This window comes from Passer montanus, unplaced genomic scaffold (assembly GCF_014805655.1).
Source record: "Passer montanus isolate IOZ18808 unplaced genomic scaffold, ASM1480565v1 scaffold55, whole genome shotgun sequence".
Taxonomy (NCBI): domain Eukaryota; kingdom Metazoa; phylum Chordata; class Aves; order Passeriformes; family Passeridae; genus Passer; species Passer montanus.
The window spans coordinates 1286799-1314399 of record NW_024370485.1 but is presented as its reverse complement, the minus strand read 5'-3'; the positions used below and the strand labels follow the sequence as shown (position 1 = coordinate 1314399).

The 27601-nt window shown below is 43.9% G+C and overlaps 1 protein-coding gene across 1 annotated transcript; it reads left to right on the top strand.

The window, feature by feature from the left end:
- The first annotated feature begins 2485 nt into the window (after positions 1-2485).
- On the top strand, positions 2486-23627 carry FAM83F (family with sequence similarity 83 member F). Its single transcript, XM_039725621.1, has 6 exons — positions 2486-2519; positions 5225-5902; positions 9571-9738; positions 15798-15919; positions 16482-17194; positions 22000-23627. The coding sequence occupies exons 2-6, from the start codon at positions 5447-5449 to the stop codon at positions 22062-22064; spliced, it is 1524 nt and encodes a 507-aa protein (XP_039581555.1). The 5' UTR covers positions 2486-2519; positions 5225-5446; the 3' UTR covers positions 22065-23627.
- Positions 23628-27601: the final 3974 nt, after the last annotated feature.

Genomic DNA, 27601 nt, shown 5'->3' with positions numbered 1-27601 from the left:
ATGCCTAAAACTTTGTAGATACCAGAGCCTCTTCTCTGCTTTCCTTTCCTCCACCAAATATGCAGCTTTCCAAATGAATTTGTTCACTCCTGTGAACTCATGTTTCTCTCACATCCCCATCCACTGATTTACCCACCACTTTGGTTATAACTTTGCCATGTCTCATAATCAGCTCATAACTCCATCTCCCACTTGCTCCTGCTGCACTGCCTGGAGGTCTGCACCACAGCACCTGGATAGTCCCATTAATAATTTCCTGCCAGTCTGCTACTCCTCCCTGCAGTCTCTGCCTGGGACACCCACCCCAGACTTCCTTGTCTGCTCCATTCCTCTTCCTGTTAGCTCTCACCTGAGCATTTTCTTTTGCTGAGAGCTGATAGCAATGTACACTGACAGGTGGCCAGTACACAAATAAGTGCACCATGCTGCAGACTTGTTGGTATCTTAATTTTTCAGTGCCCCCATTCCTGGTGTTCCTTTGTCTATAAATCACACCGTGATTTGAGTGCTACATAATTAAGCATCCTATTCAGAAGCTGCATTGCTGGTTCCTCGATGTTTTCTTTAGCCAGAGCTTCCATTCAGGATTTGGCTCATCTGCAAAGGGACTCTACAGCTGTCTTTCTTCATTTTTTTCCCCCACCTCCTGCAGGAGAAACCAAATGCAGGTGATGTTGGTTTGGGGTTTCATTTTTTAAGCTCTTCTCTACACCAGTCCTGTGAAGTAGAGTAGTATTTTCCTAATTTTAAAGAATGGGAACTGAGGCACAGCAGATGACTTGGCCAAGGCCCCTCAGGGTAGCTCAGCTGAATTGCACCCAGTTTGAGTGCCTGCCTGTACGGGTGTTGAAAGCGCAAGAGACCAGGGTCAGCATTATTTCTTACAGGAAACTGCCTAAAAAAAGTGCTGCCCTGTGAAAAGGAGCAGACAGGGAAAACAGCTAAAGGTCTTTCTGTGCGTGCTCAGTCAGCAAATACCTCGCTGCAAGACATGAGCCTGTGAGCGCATTTGTTCCTTTCTGCTCTCTTCAGAGAACTCTCTTACCTATTTACTCTCACATGGAAACATGTGAGTGGGAGGCCAGAAGCTCTCGACTCATTTGCGGCAATTCTCCAGTTCAGCAGCTAGGTTTTCTCCCTGAGGCGGTGTAATGTGACAGAAAGGAAGCTTCTGAGAGCATTTCTTCATCCTCCGGATTGCAGTCTGTCACTGCTGCTGCAGAAGTGACACACCTGCCTGCCACCGCCTGCAGCTCTTTGGGTTGCTGGAGGGTGAACGGGGAAGGCAGGAGCTTCTTCCTCTCCACCCTGAAATCCCCTTGTTTCGGGCTTTTTTGCTCTGCCAGTACTTGGACATGACTAATGCAGCCATTGCTGTGCTGGCTTGGCAGCCCTTGCAGATGGGATTTCAGACTCGGGACAAGTGGAGCACGGCTCGCTGTGCACGTAGCAGTGTCCCACAAACTCCTGGATGCTGATCCAGGGAAGAAAGTCAAGAAGGTGCAATCTCCACCAAGCCTTTGTGAGTCTTGCTGTGGTACCAGCCAGCACAGGGAAGGAGTATAGTATTTAATAACAACTGTGGCACAGGTGCCTATTTATTTACTCTTCTATTTCAGGACAGCAAAGCCCTGTCACCGCAGACTAACCTGCAGCTGACACAGTGAGAAATGGAAAACACTCTCTTGCATCCTCCATAACATAAACAATTAGTTGTCTTTGCACAACTAATTTTTAAGCACTTGCTGCTTTTTATGGCGGGGGGAAAAAAAAACAACAAAAACCCAAAACAACCAAAGAACAGATCAAATCAAAACAAAAGCAACCCAAAAATTAGTTGGTTGAATCATGTTGGTTTTTTTTGGAGGACACCACTCCTCACAAAAAGACTTCTACTATACAGCTCTTATTTTAATATCTGCCCCTGTTTTTACTCCTATTTTGCAGGTAGATGGTAACTGTTCTTCAGCAAAATAAGATGTAGGTGAGGGGGAAAGCAGCAGGATTTGGTTCCTAAAGAGCTGAGCACTCAAAGGTTTATAACGAGAGCTTGTAGCAGTTTATGCCACACGAGAAACACTGCTGGGAAATTTATCAAAGAATGTATCATGAGGTGGGCTATTTAGAGACTGAAATTACATAGGAAGGACTGGCAAGAGAGATGTGTGCTCAGGACAAGCGCAGTTGCAATTAATGCTAAATATAAGGTGTCATATCTTTATCTAATGCACAGCCTGCACTGCCTCGCAAAGGAAAGTTAAGCAATTAGGCCCAAATAACCAGATTATACGTGGGAGGTGTTTGAAGACAGATTTAAAACACTGTAATAGGGTTGGGGGAGGGTTACAACAAGAGGTAATATTTCCTGATAGGTTAGTTTACATCCTTTGGAAAACATTCTGGAACCGGACCAGAGAGTAAGCGAGGCCTTAAGCAGGCCTTGGCCTGGGACGACACCCAAACGGAGGCGAAAAGTAAAGAGACCCAACCCTGCCGTGCACACGCAGCCCCTCCAGCAGGTAATCCCCAGGAACAAAACTAACCCAGCGACGGACAGCCTCCTTCTGTGTGGATTTGCAGCTGCCTCAGCACAACTCAAAATCAGCCTTCCCCTTTCCTGTTTCTCTTGAGCCGGTGCTAAGGGCAGAGAGGAAAACCTGTGCCTAAACAATAATGACTCTCTTTTGGTGTGGAAACTGGAATTCACTCCTTGTGACTCCAAGACTTTTCCTCACTCTGCCTGACAAGTTTCTTCTCTGGTCCTGAAGGGTTGGATTGACTCTGTGGCAGAGAGGGCAGTTTGTTTGCACAGCTCTTTTTACTCCTCTGAGGTGAGGCTGTCAGCTGGAGGATCGGGGAAATCAAAAGGAACTGAATCATCTGGCCTTATAAAAACTCCAGATCAGGAAAAGACTTGGTTGGAATGTACTGATGTGAGAATGGGGAGGGGGGATGAGATGGGACACGTACTTGGGAAGGGGTCTCTCAGCTTCTGCAAAGCTCCTCGCCCCTATTTATTCTATCAACACACAGACAACATTTTGTCTTCTGGTGTGAGAGGTGGGGGTTAAACATTTCATCACAACAAGGTGAAAATAATCTCTGCTGCCTTTACTTGGATGTGGGAAATATTCACTTGCTTTTAAATACAAAACTATACATATATTAGTGAACCTACTGTTGCTTTCATGTGGGAGCCTCGGGTGAACACAAAAGACTACATTGTGCAGCTACAAATGAACAGAGCATCCAGGATTAAAGAGATTTTATTTAGCCCCACATGAAATAGAAGAGCTGATGGCAGCCTCTGGTACAGAAAAAAAAATACAACCAACAAGTAATTTAGTGAGGATTGGAACTAAGAAAGTCACATCTCCTGTATATTTGTATATTGTGGTTGATTGACCATGGTGCCTAAGATGGCAAAAAATTAATTTGAAACTCTTCCTACAGATCAAGCATTTATTAGCATTCTCAATTTTATGGAATATCTGAAATCTAATAAGGCATGAACCCACATTGTAACTTGCACTGTCGGGGACTGTGATGGAGTCTCTTTTTGCTATCAGGCCTGTTATTTTTCATAAAATCTGTAGGGATGTAATTACACTTCTGCCAAACTTGTTTGAAATCAGACAGTGGGCTCAAAAGTTTATTAGAGACATGGACAGACAGGCAGACAGGCGCAGACACCATGACCATGTAAGTCTCATTCCCATCAGAAATAAGGCTAAAAGAACTTACATGGAAATTAATTTTTAAAGGAGACTTGATAGGCAGAGGAGTAGACCTTTGCAAAGTGTAATTTCAAATTTTAAGTGAATTTCATGCTAGGAAAAGCTTTTGAAGACAGACTGGAATACTAAAAGTATCTCTTTTACCTAAAGGAGAGGAACAGCACAGGGTGAGCTGTGGTGGCCCACCAGATCCTTGTTTTTTTCAAACGAACTCCCACTGATGGCTGGTGATTTCTTAGAGAGAGGAAACAAAGAGCAGCTTCAGAAGCTCTCTCCCCTATAGTTTTTCTGCATGTGAGCACTTAGGGCTAATCACAGATGTAAAGCACTGTAAATGCCTCTGAATGTTTGTATTTCACCACTGCCTTTGACTTTGTTTGTATTTCATCACTGCCTTTGACTTTGTCCCTGTTTCCTTGCTCATTCCCTGCCAGCTCAATCCCTGGGTTGCAGTGGGGAAGTCCTGATTTTTATCCTTGTGTATGCAATCCGCAGGCAGAATCTTGATTAGGGCCCCTAGCAACGATCACACACCTCCCAAAAATCGTAATTTAACATTACAGCCCCCAGTCTCGGTGGGATGTGTGTGGCTATTTATCCATGCTCCCTGGAAGAGAGAGACTGGAAGCAGGGCTGTTTTACTCCCAGCTCTGACACCAGCCAGCTGGGTGGCCTCTGGCACATCTCTCTGTCATCTTCCCCTCTGTAAGCTGTGTAAGCTGGGTACCCCACACCATCTGCTTTTCTGGAATTGCTGAGCTGCCAGAGGACTCAGAGAGGGCCGGCCACCAGCTCTCTGTGCCATGGTGCATGCTCACCTCCCTGGCCCCAATTGTGTCCCCCTCTTTCTCAGGTGGCTGCCAAGTCTGAAAAAGGGGGACAAAAAGTCTTAAATAGACTTTTACATTTGCACCCCAAAATACACCTGGGGTCCAGGCCTGGTTCTCCTCCAAGGACTGCAGTGAGGACACTGGTGGCAGCCACGCCAGGGTGTTGTCCCAAATCTGGATTCTTTCACCCAGTGGGGAAGCTGATCCACAAGCGCTGAGATACTCGATTTTATTTCATGTTTGCGCAGAGATGGGTGCGAAGTGGTAAATCCACAAATCCAGGAAGTGTATTTATACATACATACACAATGTATACATATGCAAGCATATTTATACAATCCTATTCAGGCAACATTTGCATAATGAATCTACATCACTACCTGGCTCAGCAACTACTGCCTTCTCTTTCCCCACCTCGGTTTAAAGGCGCAGGGTATTCCAAATTCATGTGTTCAGTGGGTGAGGGTGTTCCCTCGGAGGCGCGGTTCTCCCATTTCAATGCACCAAATTCACTCTTAGGATACAATTTCACAAGTTAGTTAAAGCTTTCTATCCCACACCCCTCGAAGCTGGTTTAGGCCGCCACATAACCAACTCTTCCCTTTATCTTACATCGCATCCTGCATCTCTTAGGTCAGGTTGTTCTCCTTTTCGCAGAAATTGTTCTCCCCGCAACTCGTCCCCGGGGCCCACGCAGGAGCCTGGGAGAGGGCCCTGGCGGCGGGGACAGCCGTGTCCGCCGGGCCCGGGGGAGCGGCCGCCCCACCCGTCGGGGCGGGCTCGGGCAAGCCAGGTGAGGCGGGCCCGGCCTGCCTCTCCCTCCTGCCGCAGCCTCCTGCCCTCGCTGCCGGCCGGCGCTGCGCTGGGGGTGCCGGCGGCATGGCGGAGTCCCAGGTGCTGCTGCTGGACGAGCTGCACGTCAACGAGAAGGTGACAGAGGCCCAGGCCCGCTTCTACTACAGCGAGGAGCAGCGCCGAGCCCTGGAGGCGCTGGTGACCCGCGGCGAGGCCGCGTACCGGGAGGCGCTGAGGAAGGAGCAGCTCCGCGATTTCCTCTCCGGCCGGGAGCTGCAGGACCTGCGGGGCGGCTGGCGGGGCTACGACGACCCCCGTGAGGGCGGCAAGGTGGCGCGGGGGCCCGGCGGCGAGACCCTGTCGCTGGCCTACTGGCCCGAGTGCTCGGACACTGAGGTGCCCCCACTGGACTTGGGCTGGACCGACAAGACGTTCTACCGTGGCATCAGCCGGGTGTCCCTCTTCACGCACCCGCGCAAGGAGGAGAGCGCGCCGCACCTGAAGGAGGTGGTGCGGGAGATGATCCAGCAGGCGCAGAAGGTATGGACGGGCCCTGGACGGGCCAGCCCTGCCCGCCCTCACCCGGGCCCAGGGTCTGCCTCGGGGCACGGGGTGGAAGGCGGGCGAGAGCCCTCGCTCCGAAGCAGGAGCGTGCTGGCCGTGCAATGGTCGGCGTTCGTCAGGCAGGGCTTTCCCCGCGCCTCGTCGCCAGTCGTGTCACGCTTTGCCAAGCTGATGCCTGTGATGGGGTTAAACCTCTGCACACCCCCTCCACCTCCCCTCAGCTGGGGTTCAGTAGCCGTGGTTCACGTTGTCCTGTCCCGGCCTCATTCCCGGGTTCAGAGGAAGACAGGTCGTGATGCTGTTGCAGCCACCCCTACCTGGTGTGTGCAGGTGTACCTAGTTAAAGACAGGGCAGCGTGTTCGTTTATGGGATGGTGTTTTGGGGTTATTTTTTGTGCTCTCAACACCGTCCAGCCTGAGCTGCAAGTAGACAAAGCGCAGACAACATGCGGCTGTTCCTCCCGTTTGTTTTTCCCTGGAAATGACTGCTGGTGGTGACAGGGCACCTCTGGCAAGGAAGCAAACCAGCCACGATGCTACAAGAGCTTGCTTTGAGCAGGTGGGGGCAATCACGAGGTTTTTCATCATCCACCCCGGATGTGGGTGACGTTCCCGGGGAAGACCACCCAGGAAAAGATCTCCGTCAGAGCTGACACACCCCTTGGGTAAAGGGGAGAACAGCGTAAGAAACTTCATTCCTGCGCTTAGTTTTGCAGCTTTCTGGTTTTTCTGCTTTATAATTCAGCAGTCATTTCCTCCTCCACCTGTTCCCCTCTGCCAGCGCACACTGTATGTGCCACTTTTGCAGACCTGTTCAAACCGAATCTGTCGGGAAACACAGAAAACTTTCCAGAGGCATTAATCTGGTGGGTGATCTTTTCAGCTCCCTGCTCTCTGAAATTGTGCACACCCTGTAATTCTGTTCACTGTCTGGTGTGATCAGTCACTTAGAAGACAGAAGCTGTAAAATCCTTACACTCTGATGTAGTGCAACTTCACCTCCTATTTGCACTGCTGCAAAGGCTTCTGTAGACCGTTCAAGAGCTGGGAAAGTTCGTTTCTTTCAATAGCTATGCCTAGCTAATTAAATAATTAATTCCTTTGTAGATTTTTTTTTTCACTGACTGGACAAACTGTGCCCCTCCCAGCCCGAAGCTGGTTTCATGTTTAACAGCCATTTGAGTGTTTAATGGTCCTTTTCATACATAACTATGCCTATTGTGTTCAGCTGAGCTGGCCCTGGCAAAAAAGTCTCCAGGTAGAAGCTTTTTTCATCAGCAAATGAGAGTAGGGGATTGTTTGGTTTGTTTTTTTTCTGAGGGGGGTCTAAACAGATACTGGTAATATGTGGCACAAGTCTGTGGGTGGCTTATCATCAGTATTTTACAAACATATGTTAATTAAGCTACCTAGCTGCAATGAGATTAGCAAGCATTAACTTGCCAATCTTAAAATTCCTGTGAAGAGCTAGGCACACCTATGGGCCCTACAGATAAGTTTATTATCCATAGGATTGGAAGAGAAATGGGGAAAACCTCTTGCAGGGGTAGACACTCATGCTCTGACTTGCTGTGCTTGGGAATGCTCCTAGCTGTGACAGGGGTTTGAGATGTCAAACACAACAGCAGGCGTTGCCCATGGGAAGTTTTGACTGCTGTTCTCAATGGTCCCCAGTCTTGGAAAGAAGCCTGAACTGACCCAAGGCCCCACAGCCTGCAGGGAGCCATCCCTTCACATTGCAAAGCCAGTACTGACAATTAATGGTTGGTCCAGGATGGGGTGTAATTTCTGCAGTCGTTACACTCATTGCATATGGTGAGGATGGAGAGAAAAGAAGTTCCTGCTTCTGCTATCCATTCCCTATGTGGATGTTCTTACTTCAAAGTAATAACATCCACATAGGGAATGTGGATGTTCTTTCTCCTAATAGCTCATCCATACCACTGTGTTTGGGGGAGAGGGAACATAACAGGCCTGAGTTACTGCAGGAACCATTCATGCCTTTAATTATGATTTGCCTGTATGTGGAGTTGTTCAGAAACAAGGTGGCACAGGTTCGCTGTATTTTAATTTTATAGAGATTCTGGTAACATTCCTGTTACATTTCTGCTGGGAAGGGAGAACCAAGGCAGGACCTGAAATCCTGCCCAGTAGAAGATACTGTGGGGCTTAGTATGATGTAGCTCCAGCACAGTTCACCTCTATCAGGAACTTACATGTTAATGATGAGCATAAATACAATGTCAGCTCTTTTTTCTTTCTCTAACAAAGGGAAGCTGGTGTAAGCACTGTTGACAGAAGGAGCCTGACAGAGCAGATGTGTTGGTTGTTGTTGGCTGTACAAGCAGGGACTCAGCAGAGATTCAGCAGATGCAGTGGGGGATGTTTACTGTGGCATCACTTTCCCAAATCCATTTGTTCAAGGGCATTTTTCACAGAAAAGAGGTCTCTAGGGGGAATTATTCCCTCTTCCTTAAGGGGCTCCTGCAAGAGAGCTGCACCTTTTCCAAGCATCAAGTGAAGAAAGTCCTACAGTGTGATTCAGCACTTAGCTCCATTCACACCTGTATATGCCATCCCTAGCCCAGATGGGCTTATTGCTGTGATTCCCAGCACCTGGGAAATTAAAATTTAGACAACTCTATTCCCAGCATACTGTCAGCATGGCAGCTCTGACCTGGCAAGCTGATGTTAGGCAGAGGGACTAGAAAAACAGTAGTCTCCTCCACTGATAACCTTTAAAATGTTGAGAAGAATAACTCAGGCAGAAAAATTAATTTGTATTTCTAATGGTGTAAAAGATACGTGTTTTGTCTTTCTCTCCCTTTTCGGTAAGATCAGCATTAAAGTTACCCATAACCTTCTTGGTTTTGTTGTTACTCATCCTATAAATGTTCAGGCTTGTCTCTCACGTCAGTGAACCTTTTGTTTTTATGTAAAATCTATGCCTGGAAAGAAGGATTAGTTTTATACCAGAAAAACAATACATGCGAAGAGAGGGAATGATCATTTTGCCTCGAAATCTTGAATACACTCCAGTCCCTTTCTGAGAAATATGAGGTGTTTATATTTGAGCTTAATAAATCATTCCTTGGGAAGCCAGCCCTGAGAGCAGACTTTTCACAGGGATTTGGGGGGGAAAAAAGGAAAATAGAATTCTTGTTGTCTACACTATGCATCGTGGATGCAGACCCTGATTCCTCTGCACATTCAGTCTTCCATTAGACACCTTCAGGTTAAATGTTAAAGTTGTGTTTTCACTGGCTTTTTTCAGTCTATTTTCAGTGTTCTTCTTCCTTTAAGTTAGTCCTTACGGAGACAATGGAAGTGTCTCAATACAGAGGAAAAACTAGGTATTTGCTTTGGCATTCCTCAGGCTGCTGAAAAAAATAATTTTCATCCAGAGAAGGAGAACTCTGATAGACATTTACTAAGTTCCTTCCATAGTACAGCAGCTAACCCAGAAAATTACAATTATTGGTAGTGCTTGGGCATGTACCTCCCTGTACTTTTGTCTCCCTATGGAGGCTTCTCCTCCATTATCTGGTATCAGTGCTCTCCTTTATTTTGCACCAGTGGGATGGGCCTTCCTTTCAGTTCCTAATATTTACTCAGTTGTCTGTCTCCCCTCTTGTTGTTTTCAGATTATTGCGGTGGTCATGGATGTATTTACGGACCGGGACATCTTCCGCGACATTGTTGATGCAGCGTATAAGCGCTGGATCCCAGTCTACATCATCCTGGATGAGGAGGGGGTCAAGCTCTTCCTGGAAATGTGCAAATGCCTTGAGCTCAGTGACTTGCAGATCCGGGTAAGGTGTTCGGTACTAAACCATTACCTCCTGCAGGTCGGCCTTTTGCAGTTGTAGTGAATCTTGGAACTTGCTTGGACTGGCAAACACATCTCTTCCTGCCTACAAGTCATATCACAGCACTTAGAGTGATGAAACACAGAGGGACAACAGCGTGGCTTGATAATACAGAAGGAAAGAAAAAGGAAAGATTTGGATTTTTTTGCCTTTCACCCAAGACAGGGATCGGTGTAGTTTCCTGGCTCTTGTGACCTAAAAATTCCTGTTTGGGGAGAAAATTATCAGAGAAAATTGCTATAGGTCTTCTATGTGAGGATTCAAACTAGAGTCCCAAGTAGCTCTTGGAGTTGTCTGCATGGATCCCTCTTACAGGACACACATATTCTGTGAAATCAAGACTTTCCTTCCCAGCAGGGGTTATCCAGGAGTGAATGAGCCTGTAGTCCTCCTCTAGGACAACTTAAAGGAAAATTTAAGGGATTGAGGACCACAGCTGCTGCCCAGTCCCATGCCAGAGCGTGCCTTCATACAGTGCATGCAGCACAGCAGAGTAGTCAGTCCAGCTTGGTTGGCAGAGCAGCCTCAGAGGGATCTCACTCCATTGCAAACAGACTGAAATCCTTTGTGTATTTCTTGTCAGTATTGTATTCCTTCCTTTTCCCCTCATCTTTTTAGTCACTGTTGCTACTACAGACTTGATATAAATCCTGAAAAAAGTTGCTACGTTGGAAACAACCTATGGGATGCCAGACTCAGCCCTGTTTGTGATCCATTTGTTCTATGCAGCAGCGGTGGAAAAAGTGCTTTTTGCCTGGAGGAGGGGTGGATTTTCCTTAAACACTCAATTAGTAGTTAAAAAAAACCCAAAACACTACCAAAACTCAAAAAGCTCTGAAGATTACTGAGTCTCATATTAATAATTTTAGGAGAACCATCTTGAATCTGGATGAAAATTACCTGCATATATGTGAAGAGTTCTCCTGTGAGCTACCACTCTGCTCTGAGTTTCATCAAAAAAGATATCCAGCTGAGAAGTTTTCTCGTTTTTCTCCAAAACAGTGGTGGAAGTTCTTTCCCTCTGGTGTCTTTGAAAGCAAGACACAGACCTCATTATAACAGACGTGTTTCAAGTGCCAGTGCTATTGTGTGTTCTAGGCTTGTGTCTCTTTGGTACATAACTGTGAAATCACAGCAGTAGTTCCATCTGCTCTGATACCATTTTCCCAGTACTTTTCTTGCTGTGTCATCATGTACAGCAATGATGTCTTCAGTACTACAATATTTTAACTCCTGGACAGAGTGAGTGAAAAGATGTCCTGACATTTTAGAAAGAGTTGTGTTGCTACTGGAGAGGTGAGTTCCTTTCAGTCTGTCTTTTCTGTCTCTAAAGCAGTCCCCTTCTTCTCCCATGCTGTGTTTTGCTTTAGACATCTTCAGCTAAAAATAGCACAAGCTGACTTGAAGCAAGTCCACTGAGAAGAAATTTTTAACATCTTTTGACCTAGTTGTTCACTATCCTGCAAAGCTTCAGCCCACAGATTGTTGTCCTTTCAAATTTTCCCCCTCTTTTGCCAGATATCTCATACTGGATCTTAAATTCCCTTGCAGTTTTTTTTTCCAGTATGGCTTAGGTATTTTTTTAGTCTTGCTAAGGTCAATGCAGTTAATTCCTGTACATGGTTCTATGAAGTGACCAGGGAGATTCTTCATGGAATGGGGAAACAAGTAATTTGCCTCTCAAGAAAGATGTTGTCTTAGTATCTCACCCAGAGCTGCCTTGGATGTGCCTATGCTGCTGCTTGGGTCAGTGTAGCAGACCAACTGCTACACATCACATTCACGTAGGGATTTCTCTGGCAGCAGGCTTTGGATATTCAAGGAGGCTCCAGCAAGATTAAGGTTTCCCCCTAAGGACTCCCCCCAGCCCTTCCTCTTTGATGTAATGTGCCAAGGGTTGAAGATCCAGATCTAAAACAAAAAAGCAAGCTAGGCCTCCGGTCTTGTTCAGGCAGAATCATTTTGTCCCGCATTGTTTGATCACAGAAGATACTGAAATTGCTGAGGAAACTCTATCATTCACCCATTTCTTATCTACCATCTTTCTCCTGACATCTGCTTTGATGTCTGAGTTTCTTCTACAGATTTTCAGCAACAGCGAAAATGTTATCTCCTTTTTGAATTACCACTTTGCTTTATTCTAGAAGATTTTTACCAGTTTTCACCAGCCATAGTTTGCCAGCAAAGGAATTGCATAATCTTCTTTCCTGCCCTTCTGCCCATCTTTCCTTTGGAATGCTTGTGCAAGGTACAGAGGATGGCTTTTTTCCTCAGGAAGTTGCAGCCACGTAAAAGATAACTGTAAGGTTTGGAAACAAATTCTGATCCCAGGGGGAGGGAGATGATGCACTACCAAGAACTGCAGGGTCACAGTGTTTATTCTGTCTTCTGTCATCACCAGATACTCATTTTGTTCTGTGATTTCTGCCCTTTTGGTCCCATTGCCCTGTTCATCCAATGCAAAGTGAATACTTCAACAGTCCTGAGAGGGAGGTTTATTGTTAGCACTGGGTTTTTCCCTTTGTCTGTGTACAGTGATGGACATTTTCACAAAATTCCTGGCTATTGAATTATTTTTGTAGAGGTGGCAAGGTATGATCTGCTGACAGTCTCATGGGAGGGAAACTGCTGTAGGAAAAGTAAAAGTTCTTAACCAACTCCAAGCATGAAATGAGAAAACCTCAATTTTTGTCTGAAGGCCAGAGCTCACCAGAAATGTATTTAAATTCAATCATCAGGACATTCATGGGTTCATAAGAGCATGTCTTGTGTGTGTGAGTCATATGGCTTCCTGAGCCTACAGGACATGGTTTGTCAGACTTCTGTTGTGTTTGACACAAGAGTGTTCTGCAGAGATCCCAGTGAATCAGAATTCTCATAGACACTAAATTCATAGCCCCTCAGAAATTCCTCTTTTTTCAGGACCTGAGGGTGAATGTTCTCACCAGATTTTAGATAAGTTTTTTGTCCTCACGTTTCTGTAAACCCTGACCACAGTAACAGACACTCCTGCCCAAAGATAGAGAGAGAATTCACCTAGAGTTCCAAGCAAGCCCAGGGAATTACTTGTCTGCAGGAAGTTCACCTTCACATTAATTTTTACACTAATTTTCCTAACATGTAAGAAGTTTCTCCTTTCACTTCAAAAAGTTTAAAAAGCTTCTGCCTAAGAACTTTTGGAATTTCATTTCAGTATTTTGTGGTTTTCGCCATTGACTCCTACCTGAGATGAGGGAGGGGCAGAATGTGATGTAAAGCAGTGCTGTTGGTTTTTTAATGGTCTGCTTGAATATTCTTCTAGACTACTTGTGACCTGAGAATGGGAGCTTGCAAGGCTCTCTTTCTGTAAAGACAGATAATACTCAGTAATGGTCTTGGCAGGCCATGTCCCAGCTAGCTGCATTCCATCCTGTTCTACCTGAATACTTGCAAGTTACACTATTTTGTTAATAACTGTGCCTTTTCCAAAACTGTCCAGGGCAAACAGAAGATTTCCCACTTCTAAGAGGGAAGGTACACATAGGATTCTGTGGTGGAAGCAGTTACAACACCTCCCTTTAGGGTCTGTCTTGTGTATTCCCCCTACTCAGCCCCAGTTTCTAAGCACTACAGCCTAGGTCTGTCAAGTCAGTCACAGCATCACTGACTTTCTAAATTGGGTCTGATTTAGCTTTCTGTGGATTCAGAGTAAGGTTTAAAAGTGTCACAATAGAGCAAGGAAGACCAATTCCTTACTATTTGTATTAGGATGCTCTGTCAGACTTGACTGTTACCAGTCATATTGAGTGTTAGCCAGGGAGATGTTAGTCACTGCTTGTGATAAGGAGTGGTGCAAGTCTGTGGAAAGGCAATATGGAAATTTAAGGCAGACTGCATCTCCCATAAGCCAGGATATTACAGAACAAACCTTAAGCAGGCTTCTGCAACAATACAGATCTGGAGGTGTCACTTCTGTGTGGTGAGCTAACTGGTCCTCTACTCAAAATATTTGTTACTACTGTAACTCTAGTACCCTCTGAAAATGCCTGCAATCTCATTTAATTTATACTTGTCTCTCCTCTTTTGTTATTGTGCAGTTTTCGTACATGAACCCAGGCTTGTTTTTCCTCTGTAGCTTGACTTAGCAGTCTACAAATGTTCCAAGATCCTTCAAGGCAGAAAATTGTATACAAATAACCTGTTAAGTGATTTGATGTTTATATGACTTTGTGCTTGTTTTCTGCAGTTCAAGATGTATTAATGCACTCCTGTACCTATTTTATTCAAGGAGTTTTATGTACTCAGCTGTTCAGTTCTATCCCCTCTCCACCATTCTAAGTGTTATATACAGCTCAGAAATTCAAGTGTGCCTTCTTTCCCCCCAAAAAAGGTGATAGAATATACAAACACAATAAGATTCACACTTGTTATGTGCTGGGAAACCTTCTGCTCACACAGGCTGATACTTCTTGATTCACAGGAGTACATATCACATCAGAGCTGTTGACTGACTTCTTGTCTTGTGCAGTCAGAATAGCATGATTTGGCAAATCCCACATCCAACACTAATCAGCAAGGAAAAAAATATTTCAGGTGATCAGCCAGCCAAATTCAAATGTTATTTTAATTACTGGAAAGGGCACCATTTCTTCTGTGCTCTACCCAACCTGTCTTCAGCATCCCATACATATGACTCATTGCTAGGCCTTGGGCAAGCCACTTCATCTTTTTCTGTCTTAGGCTCCTCATCTTTAAAACGGGGTAATAATACTTTCAGCAGTGTTGGGAGCATTAATTAGCTAATGCCCACACAAGACTCCAGACAGATCAAGCAACAGCTGAATGCAAAACAGTGCTATCATCAGTTACTGTTAGTCAGAATTTGTATTTCCACTGCTGTATTCTAGTGGGGAAAATAGCAGCGGATTCAAAAGGCAGGAGTTTTATTCAGAAAAACAGCTTTTGAAAGAAATCTGCATTCTTATAATCACTCATTCCTGCATGCTGATTTCTATAGCCTATCAATATTTAAGCTGTCGGTGAGGTTTACAGCAATAGGACTTAGCTCTTTGTGGCATCTGAATCTGTGCTAGCATTAGCCAAATCCTCCTGATTCTTCTGCTCTGGAGATGGGGAGAAGAATGAAACAAAGGCAAATTGACTTTCCCAGAACACCACAGGTAACAGTATCAGAACTGCAATTATGCCTGGGACTATCTGACTCCCGTTTTTGACTCCAGTTCACAGTGCCTTTTAGCTTTTCATTCTTAAGGAATCCTTACATAAAAATATGGTGAAATGAAGAAAATTGTCTAGATTTGTGTGGCAGAGTGACAAGATAATTTGCTCCAAACTTATACTGACGTTCAATGTTTTTGGGTTGGGGGGAGGGCAGGGAGAGTGTTTCATGTTAGACACATTGGCAGTTCAGCCTTGTGCTGCCAGGACTCATGAGCAGAGTAACACTCAGTCCAATGTGCAAATATATCCTTACAATATGCATAGGCACATATCTATTGTTGAAAGTCATGTAACCCTAGCTTTGTGGTTTCTCTGTGTCTGCTAGTGCTTTGTTTCATTACTTGTAGGTTTGCTGACAAAAGGGTGTGAGATGTGAGGTTTGGGGAGAAGTATTCTTTTCTAACTACTTCCATTCATTTTATGAAAAGATTCTCCTTCCTCGTCTTCAGGAATTCTTCTTCGCTGATCTATTTCAGGACATTTGTAGAGACACTTATCTGAAAGCATTGTCTTGCCAGTGGCTCAAGTGAATAGCTGAAGACAGCAGGCAGAGTTTTGATGATGTTGACCCCTTGGACAGCTATAAACTGTCCAAAATGGAGAGGAGTGACCTGTGTAGACTATGCTTTCCTTTTGCAGCCCTTCTGGTGGCTGATACAAAATGAGCTTTAGTCCCAGAAGTAGTGAGACAATGTGAGAGACATCTTAAGACTTGGAGCTGGCAATTATCTAATTTTCTGCCCTATTTATTGTGACATTTTGTCTTTTCACCTCCCTGTTAGAATGTCCGCATACGCTCTGTGACAGGAGTTGGGTTCTACATGCCATCAGGGAAGATCAGAGGCACGCTGGCATCCCGATTCCTGATGGTGGATGGTGAAAAGGTGGCCACTGGATCATACAGGTGGGTTACTCTTGTTTAAGGCATTAAGGCATTTATTTAAAGAATGGTCATGATTTGCTTGAGAGTCTTCTTCACATGTCACCCCCACTTCTATCCCAGCTTCTGTAATCTGTGTGGCATCTGTAGAAACTGGAGTGGGACAACAGAGAAGGTGGCATAGAGCCCTTCTTCAGAGAACGGAACATACCCATGCTGGCAGACCTTTTCAGAGGGCTAGAGACAGTTCCACACTGCACCAGGAAGGGGTCTACAACGACTGCCCACCAGTCCCTGTACTCAGTTCTCTTCAGTGCGATTTTCAGTCCAGAGACTCTTCCTGTTGATTTAAAAAAGGATAAAGTGTCCTTCACAGTTTCAGGGCCTTTTCTCCCAGATCTGATCTACATGTCTAAAGAAGAATGATAATGTTGTGTCATGTATCTATTGGGGCCCATCTGGCCAAGGATATAAGGGCAAATGGCATAATGCTACATATTCCCCTGTAGTGTCTTAAGTTTTGTTAGGTGGGCTGGGTGAAGTATGCACCCCAAAATCTAATGTCGGTTCTGTTTCCTCCTCTTAGCTTTACATGGACTTCATCTCACATTGACAGAAACATCCTGCTAGTCTTGACGGGACAGCACGTGGAGATGTTTGACATTGAGTTTCGTGAGCTCTACGCCATCTCAGAGGAAGTTAATTTATACAAGGAACTGGGTATTGCTAACCCATTCCTCCATGGAATTGGAAAGCCAGGCTTTCATTCCTCCACCGTGGCTCGGAAGTTCATTAACCCAAAGTATGGTCTAGTAGCAGGGGCAACCCGTGGTGATATGATGCTCTGGGCTTCACGGCACAGGCAAGACAATCAGGGAAACATGGAAAAGGAGGAAACAAGTGAGTCAAAGAAACGGTTAAATCAGTTCCTGAATGACTTAGTCACATTGGAGCAAGTGTTCCCAGAAATAGATCCACCTCTGGAGAACTTGAACAAGCTGAATCGGAGCCCCCAGAAACTGTTGTCCCGGCTCCACATGGACCTGAAAAACAAATCCAAATCCAGAGAGTCTATTCGTGACATAAAGAAAGAAGATGCACAGAACAATGCAAAGCAAGGGAAACGGTTTGCCAGTGGGCTTTTCAGTCGCAAGGCCAAGCGGTCTCCAGGCTCAAGCATTGAGGCCAATTCTTTTGCGAGTGAAGGACATTCAGGAGAAGACCTTGGCAACATGAAACTGGAGTATGAGAGGCTCAGCATTGGCCATGCTAGTGTTCGGAGTGCTGGAGGCAACTCAGGTAAAACCTTTTACCAGCATACTCTGCTTTCTGTGTCCCTTGTTCTGAGCTTGGCTGATTGATGCAAGCATATCCACTATAGGCACTTGTGGGTAGATCCTCTCATTTCCTCTGAACCAAAATGAGCCAGAACAAAGGGTAGAAGTCATATCAAAAGATACAGGCAATGTTAGTTGAAAGCAATTTAATGGCAGTCTGACTGTAAGACTTCTCATGTGAATGTTTCTCGTACTTTTGAGCAGCAAAGGAAGAGAAAGATGAACGTTGCCTTGTGTAAAACAGTGCTCAGTCCATTAAGTGCATTTGCCTAATAAACAGCAGCACTGTGTTCTCTATTGTAGTGGCTAGCAGGCCACAGACAGATTTTCAGTGTAATCCCTCCTTTCCTCATTAGAGATTAGGCAGGTGTATTTCCAGTGACAAATTCCTGGTAGAGAAGAGAGGAAAACATGTTTATGTTGAGGTGAGGAGACAAGGAGTGGAGGAAAGGGTGCAAGTCTTTTTAATTTGTTCCTTTACCTCCTTCTGAAATGGGGGAGAATTTCATGAAAATAGAAGCTACAAAGAAGTAGATCACTGGATCTCAACTTTTCTTTCTTTGCTAATGCATGATTGATATTTTCATTAAGTCCTTTGAAGGCTTCAGTCAATTGAAGATACAAATTATAAAGATCTCTAATGGCTTATGGGTTCATAGCTAACTCCCCAACATTTTACATGTTTTGTGAGATTGAAGTAAATCTTTGGACTATTCATCCTGGTTCTCTTCCTCTCAGTGAGCTGTGTTGGGTGTCAATACATCCTGCACCGTCAGGAAAATAAACTAATTGCAAGGAGAAAATTTCTTCTCCACTTGTCTGGCCAGAGACCATTCTGTGCTCTGATGAATGCAAAATGCAGATGTAGAGAGAATTAATTCCTTTGCAGTTACTATGATGTGAAATGGAAAGATGTTCCCTTGGGACCAAGAAGAAAAGCAAGGTATTGGGACAGTCAACAACAATGATTAATTAGGTTCCTGGAAATATTTCTGGCTAAATGAAGGACAGACTCAAAAATGCCAAATGAACACAAGAAAGAGGAAGTGTAAGAAGGAATGGCTAATTTATTTGAGACTGTAGTAGATCCAGTTTAGATTCTGCATTTGGCATTTGGGGAGGCAGAAGTAAACCCTGGTCTGAAGAGGACCTCTCTCCAAGTAAGTCTTGAGCACAGACATTATGTTCTGGTGGGCCCCATTCCTCAAAGCCAGGAGAAGCAAAATCAGTGAGGACCTGTGGGGAGATGTATGGGCATTTCCACTCGCAGGAATGGACCTGAGTGCTTGCACCACCCTCTAGTGACAGAAGGAGAGAATTGAGTCATCTCTGATTCATCAGCACTTTGCAGTATCAGACATTCTCACTGTCACCTGTTTCAAAGCAGCCAGCCTGGCCTTCCCACAACGTCCTGATGAAACCAGGCCCAGCTTAATGCACAAGAGGTTGATGTCTTTGGCTGGACAGGGGGCACTGCACCCTGCTGGGGCATTGCACCATCCTGGCAGCAGGGATGTCCCTGTTCCTCCTAACACAGTGGATCTGTGCCAGACAGTCTGATGCTTGGTCTAGACCATTTCCACAAATACATTACCGTGCTATTATGTTCAGGTTTTATTTATTGCCACTGTTACTTCCTGCAGACTGCCAACTCTTTCAATAAGGGGGAAGGAAGAATTGAGAACAGGGCCAGGGAAGGTGCTGAGGTCCAGCACACCAGTCTTCCCCCTGTGCTTTTTCTGACCTGACAAATCTTTCCAGTGAGTCCTTGCTAATATTTTTGGTTTATGGAAATTGAGAATGCCTGTTCATGGTGCCAGTGGGAGACTCCATAGCTTTTGAAGTATGGTGTAAGTAGACTTTGTCCATATGGTGTCATCAAAGGCTGAAGGAAGATCATGGATTGTGTGTTACTTTTGAATTAAATCACTTTCTTGTGAGAGAAAACTTCTCTAGTCTAATAGTCCCAAAGTGGCATGTGAACAGAGATGGTAGAGGGCACATTAGATAGATGGAGACTCATGAGGAACAGAAAAGGATTTAATAAAAAATTCTTAAACACAGCCATGGAATAGAGTTCCAGTCTCAGTATAAAGATAGGAGGCACTTTGTTCTTGGGTAACTTTAGGGCTGACTTAGCTTGAAAAGTTTTAAGTTGTCTTTGAGCAAAGCTAGTAAAAACTGATACTCTATGTGACAGAAGGGAGGTAAGAAGTGGAAATGAAAGAGAGGGTACTTGGTATGCAGGCAGGTTAGGATGCAATTATTCAGAGCTTCACGGTTTGAAATAGCTGCCCTTAGCTTTTGTAAAGATTAAACGGCACACTTAAGCCCCATGGGCCTGCCTGTGCACACATCCTCCAAAGTCACTATTAATTCTCTAGCACCACAGAGACACATCCCACCTTGCAAATGCATGGAGAGACCAGATCCACACCCAACTAGCTCATGGAGTAGTTGAAAGACATTATTCAAGCAGGCTAAAAGTCAGATTCAGTCTTGTAGGAGCAAATGGTGATGAAGAGAATTGGAACTGGGAAGGGAAATGATGGAAGTGTGTGCTGTGATGGAGTCTGAAAATCTGATGCAGTTTTTACAGGCTAGAAAAGGATTCCTACAAATCTGAATTGGGAGTCTGCACAATACAAGGGCTACAGATAGAAAGTAATGTCCCAAACTAAGTATCTGAATTAACACCCTGAGGTGTCCTAGCACATGGCAAGTTGTTTTACATTGTCTTACAAGGTTTTCTCAAACCACATTATGAAATTAAGAGAACCCTTGGATTTCACTGTTGCCCGCTGAGGGACACAAGAGCAGCTCTGAACCTGACCACAATCTTGTTAATTTTAAGCTGGTGCTGGGCAGACTGTGGTCAGCAAAAACAGTGACTTCTGTGTGCAGTTTCTGGGAAACACTGCAAAAGTCTGAAAGCTGTGTGCCTTCAAAAGGCACAGACTTTTTGGTTAGTATTCTCCTTTGGAAGAAGCAAAGTGGGCTTGTTAGAAGGGTCTGCTGACCTGAGGTGCTCCATGCATCGACTTCATTCCTCATGAGCGCTGGTTGCAAGATACATAAACACATACACTTAGTAGAAGGATTTTGTGTTTCAGTTTTGTGTGCTTCTTGCAACAAAAATGGGATTTATGCTGGGCACTGCAATAGCATTGAAATAGCTGGTTAGTTATCACCAGCATTTCTCAGCCAAAGTGAGATCATGGAAGGGTGGTAACTAGAATTTTCAGCCTCTTTTCTAAAGAGAAAGAGGGAAACATTGTTGAGTACATACAAGGAGGATGTTTGCTCTAACTGTAGTGGGATATGTAGAAAAAGGTCAGAAGACAGGAGTAGAAAGTGACAAGAATAAAAGGGCTGGGAGTTGAAATTAAGCAGAGAAGCACAGACATCTTTCAAAAAAAGCATGAGAGTCTTGAATATGATACAGACAGAGAAGGAAAGAGGGGTGGGGAGGAGATAGGAGTAATATATATCTATATATTATTATTATATTATAGATATAATACTAACATCCAGGATGTGTCAGAGGAGGACAGGTAGAATGCAATGCCACAGGGAGATGTGAGGAGGAGGCAGTAGCACACAGAGCAGCCACTGAAGTGAGGGCACGGTGCAGTGCAAACTCCCAGGTGAACATCAAGAAGATGCAGTGTGGAAGAAAGTGGAGAGAAGGAGGGGGAGAAAAGAGAGCTCTTTTCTTCCCCATCACCTACAGGTAAGGGCAGTATTGATCAAATCCCCACAAGCAAGAGTGTGACATCAAAAGTTACTCACTTGAAGCCCAATTCAGAGGCAGTGCTTAAACTTAGCAAGGCTAAGACTTCTCAGTAGCATGTCACCATGACCTGTGGCAGTTTTCACTCTCTGTTTTCACTCTTAACTGGTATCTGGCTCCAAGTGCTTGGGAGATGCACATGTACCTTCCTTCTGTACAAATACATGAGCAGGGCCTGCCTGTGTTCAGAGCGATTCCAAGCCATGGGGCAGCCCCTCTCAGTCCCTGCTACCCTGGGCCAGAGTCACACAGGCTTTACTGAGCTCAGATGAGCTCCCTTACTTGCAAAAGTCTTTGAACATGCTTTTGTACAGTGCTTGAAACGGATATGCTGTGGCATCCAGATCAACATCTGGCTGTAATGATGGACACCAAACAGAAGTGTAAGCATTGAAAGGTACAGATACTGGGAGAAGAAGAAATTCATAGAGTAAGCAGTGAAAAAAACTAGGATTGTAAAAAACTGGAGGCAGCATACTCTGCCACTTTAGTGAGAGACCTTGAGGCCTTGGGATTTGTCTTGCAAAGGCAGTGGTGGAAACACTGGCACTAGAAATGTTTGAAAAAAACATGAAAAAAAACTCTACTGAGAATGTGTGTGGGTATCAAATGAATGAGATGACCTTGGGTTTTCGAGTTTTTTTTCCCATACCTCACTCTTTGGAAAATTTCCCACCCAAGACATGACCAGACTATTTATCAGTGCCAGCTGGGACCTAATGAAGCTGGACTGGGTACAAGCCAAAGCCTAGAAACACTTCTGCAGTGGTTTTCTCTACAATATACTCTGCATTTGCTCTTATTTTAATGTTTCTTCATTTCACTGCAGCAGAAAAAAAGCCGTGAGAGAGTGCAGAATAATGTAGGTCTAACACAAGGTGTACAGTAAAAAATGAGAGTGAATCATGAGTCTGAACTTCATCCAGGGCTTATTTACTTAACATTAACACTACTTTAACTCCTTTTCCTTCCAGGTAACCTGAATCCAAACTCCACTATGAGCGATAAAAACAAACAATCTACCTGTGTGTTATCTTGATTGGGAAGGATTGTCCGGAGAACTAAAGACTGAATCTCAAGCTGGAACAGTAACTTCTTGATTGATGTTGAACCTACAGCCATATCCTCATGCAGTGACCTGTAAAGGCACTGTGGGTCCTGGATGCATCTGGCACCCCTGGCTAAAGCACATTTACTGGGTGATGAGCAGACTTTGGATAGTTGGTCCCTTAAATGAGGGTTAGTGATGAATGTATTAGTCCATATGTCTATGTGCACACATATTTTGTATATAAAAACAACTGTGATGACTGGTCTCAGAGCTCACTCTGTGCCCAGAGAAATGCAGGAGATTATCTGACTTACTTGTGCTGCTACTTTGGTCTGTCTAGCTGCAGACTTGGAATCACTGTGTTGCATTGTTTACTCTACTGCACTGCAAAAATGTATTGATCTGACTGGCTGTAAGGCTGAATCCAATTGAAGTGGCAAATTCTGGGTGATGTTTTAGGGATGTTTACAGACAGTGGAGCAATCCTTTGTCCATAAGGAGTCTTCCTGTAGATTCCTGTTGTCACTTGCCCAGGCAGAAATGAGCAGTCTGGGAGAAGGGTTTAGATAACAGTCGCCTACAGAGCAGTATCAGAACTGTTTCACCTCATAAATGTAGCAGTCGAACAAAGTGATTTAGCAAGAATGTGGCAAAGAGGAAAAATGGAATATAGGGTAATGTTTAACATACACTTGAGACTGGGTCAGGAGAAATGCCTGATAAGGGGCCTGGGCAGGATCTGGGAGCAATAACACAGACTTCAGTGGCTGTGATGAAATCCCCATTGTTGCCAATTCAGCAATATTTTTACCATTCCTGGAAACTGAATGATTAAGGAGCCAAACTTTGTGGGTTGAAAGAGAAAGCAGTGGAGGCATGCAAGCTTTTCAAATGTCCTTTTTTCTTTTTTTAAAGTTAACCTTTCTAGAATCTAAATCATGCTAAAATTGAGAGCTTTGATCCATAAGAAGCATTGTGTGCAATCAGACCAAAGGCCATCTGATCTGCTGTTCTGCCTCTGAGAATAGTCTGTAACAGGTGATCACAGAAGCATAAAATACAAGGCTTGTATATACAGAGGTCTTTCTCTGACACCATTCCAGCAGTCTATGGACTTTCTCAGCTTTCTGGCAGTTCCTTCTGGACCTGGTCTTAGTGAATGCACTTAGTCCCTTTCTAAAAATCCTTTTTTACTTTTGGCCTCCCAAGTGTTCTGTGGCAACAAACCCTAAATTCAATGATGGTACAAAAAAGAACTGTTGTCAGGATGTTTTAATGGTTTCCTTGATGATTACCTCCTAGCTACTGTGGGATCTGACTGGCATTTCTGTCCTCTTGTTCACTATCCTTTTTCCAGTTCTGCTCACTAACAGAGTGGATAAACAGATTGTTTTTGTCTCTACAGTGGGCAGATTGACATTTCACTCTGCTTTCTTGCCATTTAAATTACATATCCTGCTGTCATAAGTAAATCCTCTTGTGAAACCTAAAAAAATTAGATCCTAGTTATTAGAAGAGACCTGAAAACTAACATGCCTACTTGCAAAAAAAAAAAAAAAAAAAATTTAAACATTAGAAAACCACAGGTTTAGGGTGTTTTTTTTTGTTTAGAGAAACCATCAGGGTTTTTAGCTGCACAACAAATTCACAGCAAAGGCAATTGATGCACTCCCAACACAGAAGCAGCTGATCGAAAGGCTCAGGTGCTGGGTTGCAGTAGAGGTTGTTACACTCAAACAGCTGTCTGTAGTTGATGATAAAATGCAGTTGATTGATTCACTGATTGATTAATTGCCTTTCCTTGAAGTATATTTAATTTGAATGGCAAGCAGGTCTCTTTTACTCTATTTACTCTGCAGAATGTCTTGAGATGTTAAAATACCAAAGGTATTGTGCCCTCTGTTAAACATACTCATCCTCATTCCATGGGTTAAATGCTTGCTAGTCTATATAATACATTCTATATAGCCTCATGGGAATGAGCTGTAGTTTTACAGCTGGGTCTGTCAGCTCATATCATGAGCAGTGTTTCATAAAATTGTTCCTGGTAATGGGGAAAAAAAGAGGTGTTGGAAATGACACCACCACTTGGATGTAGAAGTGACCTGATAGCTGAGTTATCGTGTTGGCTTCATGTGTGTAGCTCATGTGCCTAAAGCTACTCACTGTGTTTGCAGGATTCCTGAAAGTGGTTTGATTTTGCCATACTTTGATTACCACTCTGCAGACATTTGGGAGACTTTTTTTTCTCTCTTTGTGTTTATTTCACTTTGTTAGCAAAGATCAGATATAAATTTATTAGGCTGATGTTGTTCCACTTTTTGTTCTGAAAAGAACAGTGTCATCTGGTGCTTCATTTTCCTCCCAGGCTTTTAAAATATTTATTTTTTAAATTGTGCAATAGGTTAATTAACTAATTAGCACCATGTTGATATATATGGTCAGGTTTTCCAGGAAGTCCTTTATCTCCTTGTTGCTTCATCTTGGGTGACTTCACAAATAGTCCAGGAGGCTGATTTCACTTGTCCTTCTTTTCCTTCTGCACTTACGCATTAGTGTGCTTTACTTTCTCTTCCCTATGGTGGATGTCAGAGCTCTTTTCTTTAACCTGTCAACTAACAGGATATCCTTTCCAGAGAAAGTCTCTCATCTGCTTGTCTTCTTTGTTGCCACACCAGTTCCTGAAAGGTAATGTTCACTTGTTTTCAAATTCTTTCCATGGAAGTCAGTCTCATGCCTTGACTCCAGGGGCTAGTAGAATTCCTTAGGCTTATCACGTGCTGTTTAATTACTTAATTTGAAAGAACAAACTTGCTTTTTGCATGATATAAATCTGCTCCTTAAACTCAGCATGACTCTGAGGATGCACACAGCCTTGTTGATCCAGAGTGGAGGTTTCATGCTCTGGTGGAACTAGTTCTTTCCTGAAGATAAAATCTGCTGAACTTGGGCTATTTACCTGCTCCTATGGCAACAGAAGAGAGTCTCTATGAGGTGAACACATTTATTTTGACTAGTTTTTGCTAATTGTTGTTCTTGATGAGTGCTATAAACCTGGGGCTGTGACCTGTAAAATGAACCTCTCTTGCTCTCCAGATAAAATGTGGTTGATGGTACTGGGGGTCACAGGGGCAAAGAGCAGTGCTTAGGAATTGTGTTGGAAGTCTGCCAGCAGAGGTTGAAGGTAGAGCAGTCTTCAAATAAGCTGTCATTTGGTGCTTGCCCAAGATGTCCCCTCTTGTAATCAAGTCACCAACCTCCTGAGGGGGTGAGAAAGATGGGAGTTGTTGTTCTGTTGCTACTCAAAAGAGCCAGATTAGCTCTCTTTGGCATCTGTATCCTGACCCTGTACAATCCCAAGAGGACGCCTGTCCTCTGAATCTCATTCCCTCTTTAGCTGGTCTGTGTGGAGCACCATGGGCCTACAGCTGTGGTCCTGGTTTTGGACAGAAAGTAATGAAGCTGGGGCTCGTGGCTCTCTCGTTCTGGCCTGCAGTGGTGAGTGGTTCAGAAAGAGCCACTTGGCTGAATGTGTGCCTTCTGTGTTTCTTTTGGTATGCATTTGTATATTTAATGTATATGTGTCCAGTTAATTATGTGGGAGACCTTTTCTAAGTCAAACAAATAAACTCTATACTGTGTTACATTTAGATACTGTGTTCATGGTGTCACTTGTAATTTCTCTGCTACAGTTCCTGGATTGGGGGCATTTTTCTCATTTATTTGTCAAGAACCTGTACCGTCTGGATTAAAGCAGGTTTCTGTGTAAGTGGTGAACTTCTTTGATCCATGTTTGGTGGTATTTATTAAAAGAAATGCAGGCAGTTAAATTCTCCACAAGTTCAGTGTTTCATGGCCTTGAGTACCTTAAGAGAGACTAATTCATTCTTGCTTTCTTGCTGCTGGAGTAGGCTGCAGCAGATGTCCACTTTAGTTGTTTGGGGTTTTTGTTGTTGTTGTTGTTTGTATTTTGTTTTGTTTTTTAAATTACTTTGCAGCTGAAATGTATCTTGCTGCAGCTATAAATGCATCTGACAAAGTACCACCTTGGTTTTCCTTTCCATCTTTCTTATATAATTTGTACCCATCAGCAATGACATTTAATTTATGAAACTGAGTTCCTGTGCTACATTTCAGTTTTACCTGGTACAATGTAATCCTTGACATTTAAGTAACTCGCAAGCTCTTGTTTCCCATGCTCCCTTTGTTTGTGTGTACAAAAGCCCATTTTAAAATTCCTGACCATGTTTCAGAATAAATCCAGCCTCTATTTTACTTTTGGGCATTAGAGTACATTAAAAAGTATTTGCAGTAAACAAAATCTTCATCTTTCAGTGTTTTAAATCCATGTAGCAATTGCATTTGTACTGTTTAAGAGGAGTCTGTCTAATCCAAGCTTGTTTCACAGGGTATGTCAGGGCTCTGCAGATCCTGAGCTTCTTTCTTTATAGCAGTAGCACCACCATGACTTTCTGCCTTTTCTTTTTCTCTTTTGGGGAGGTTCTCCAAGAAAGAAAGATAAGACTGTCCTTCCCCTCATTTCTCTGCTACTTTAATATTACACTTTTGTTGCTTGACACTTTTGTCTGTGCTCTTGCAAAACCAGGGAGCAGCCCAGAACTGAATGACCTCTTTGTGTCTCTAGAACTTATGTCCCCTGTCCTTAGCCTGCTGAAGAAATGCAAATTTGGAAATCCTCATTAATAAGCAAGGCTTAGGAAAAGTAGAGTCAGTGACTGTAGGAACCAATTTGGAAGAGAAACCTATGGATGTAGATGAAATGGTGAAGCCTTTGTGCCTCTAGCAAGGCTGGCACAGGTTTACCTAATTCTTTGCACAACTCGTATTTCTCATCCTTCTCGCAAGTCTGGGCATGTGTGCTTGGGGAGTTTGGTTACAGAAAGCCACAGCATGACATACAGCACTCAGCATCCAAATGTGAGCAAATTTGCTGGGCTTTTCAGCAAGATAAGGAAGTAAGAGAGTAGGTGGAAGTGTGTGCACAAGAACTTAGGGGCACAGTAGCTGCTGCATCCTAAACACATCACATAATGTGTTAATGTCTTGAGTTTTAGAGACGTTTCTAATTCTACTCCTTTCTCCCTTTCCAGCCTGTCTGCAATATCAACTTTAGCCTTCTATCTTACTTGTCAGGTTTTATTTTCTTTTTCTAAAACATTAGAAATGTCACTGATAGGAGGACTGTAGGCATAAAACAGCCCTCCTGCCTGCCTTGGGTAGAAAGCAGCAACTTCTAGATGACAGAGTGCTGAAAGCAATGATTTCATAAACACTGGACAATTTTTTTATAGAGGCTGTAATTTCACTGGACGTGTGAAATTGCACATAACCAGTAAAACAGAACCAAAAGAATTTGTGCAGAAAGCACAGAGGCAAAATACATTTGCATAATGAGGATTGTGGCTATTACAGAGAGCTTGAAACCTAGAACATAAAAAACAAGAGCTGATTTCAATGCATTTACACCCAGTAGCACAGGGAAGGATCAGGGAGGTCAGGTTAAG

Bases quoted from the DNA above. Each gene is read 5' to 3' on its own strand.
- FAM83F (XM_039725621.1), top strand. From the start codon at position 5,447: ATGGCGGAGTCCCAGGTGCTGCTGCTGGACGAGCTGCACGTCAACGAG. The intron at 5,903-9,570 runs GTATGGACGGGC...TGTTGTTTTCAG, and splicing joins TGATCCAGCAGGCGCAGAAG to ATTATTGCGGTGGTCATGGA. The intron at 15,920-16,481 runs GTGGGTTACTCT...TCCTCCTCTTAG, and splicing joins GTGGCCACTGGATCATACAG to CTTTACATGGACTTCATCTC.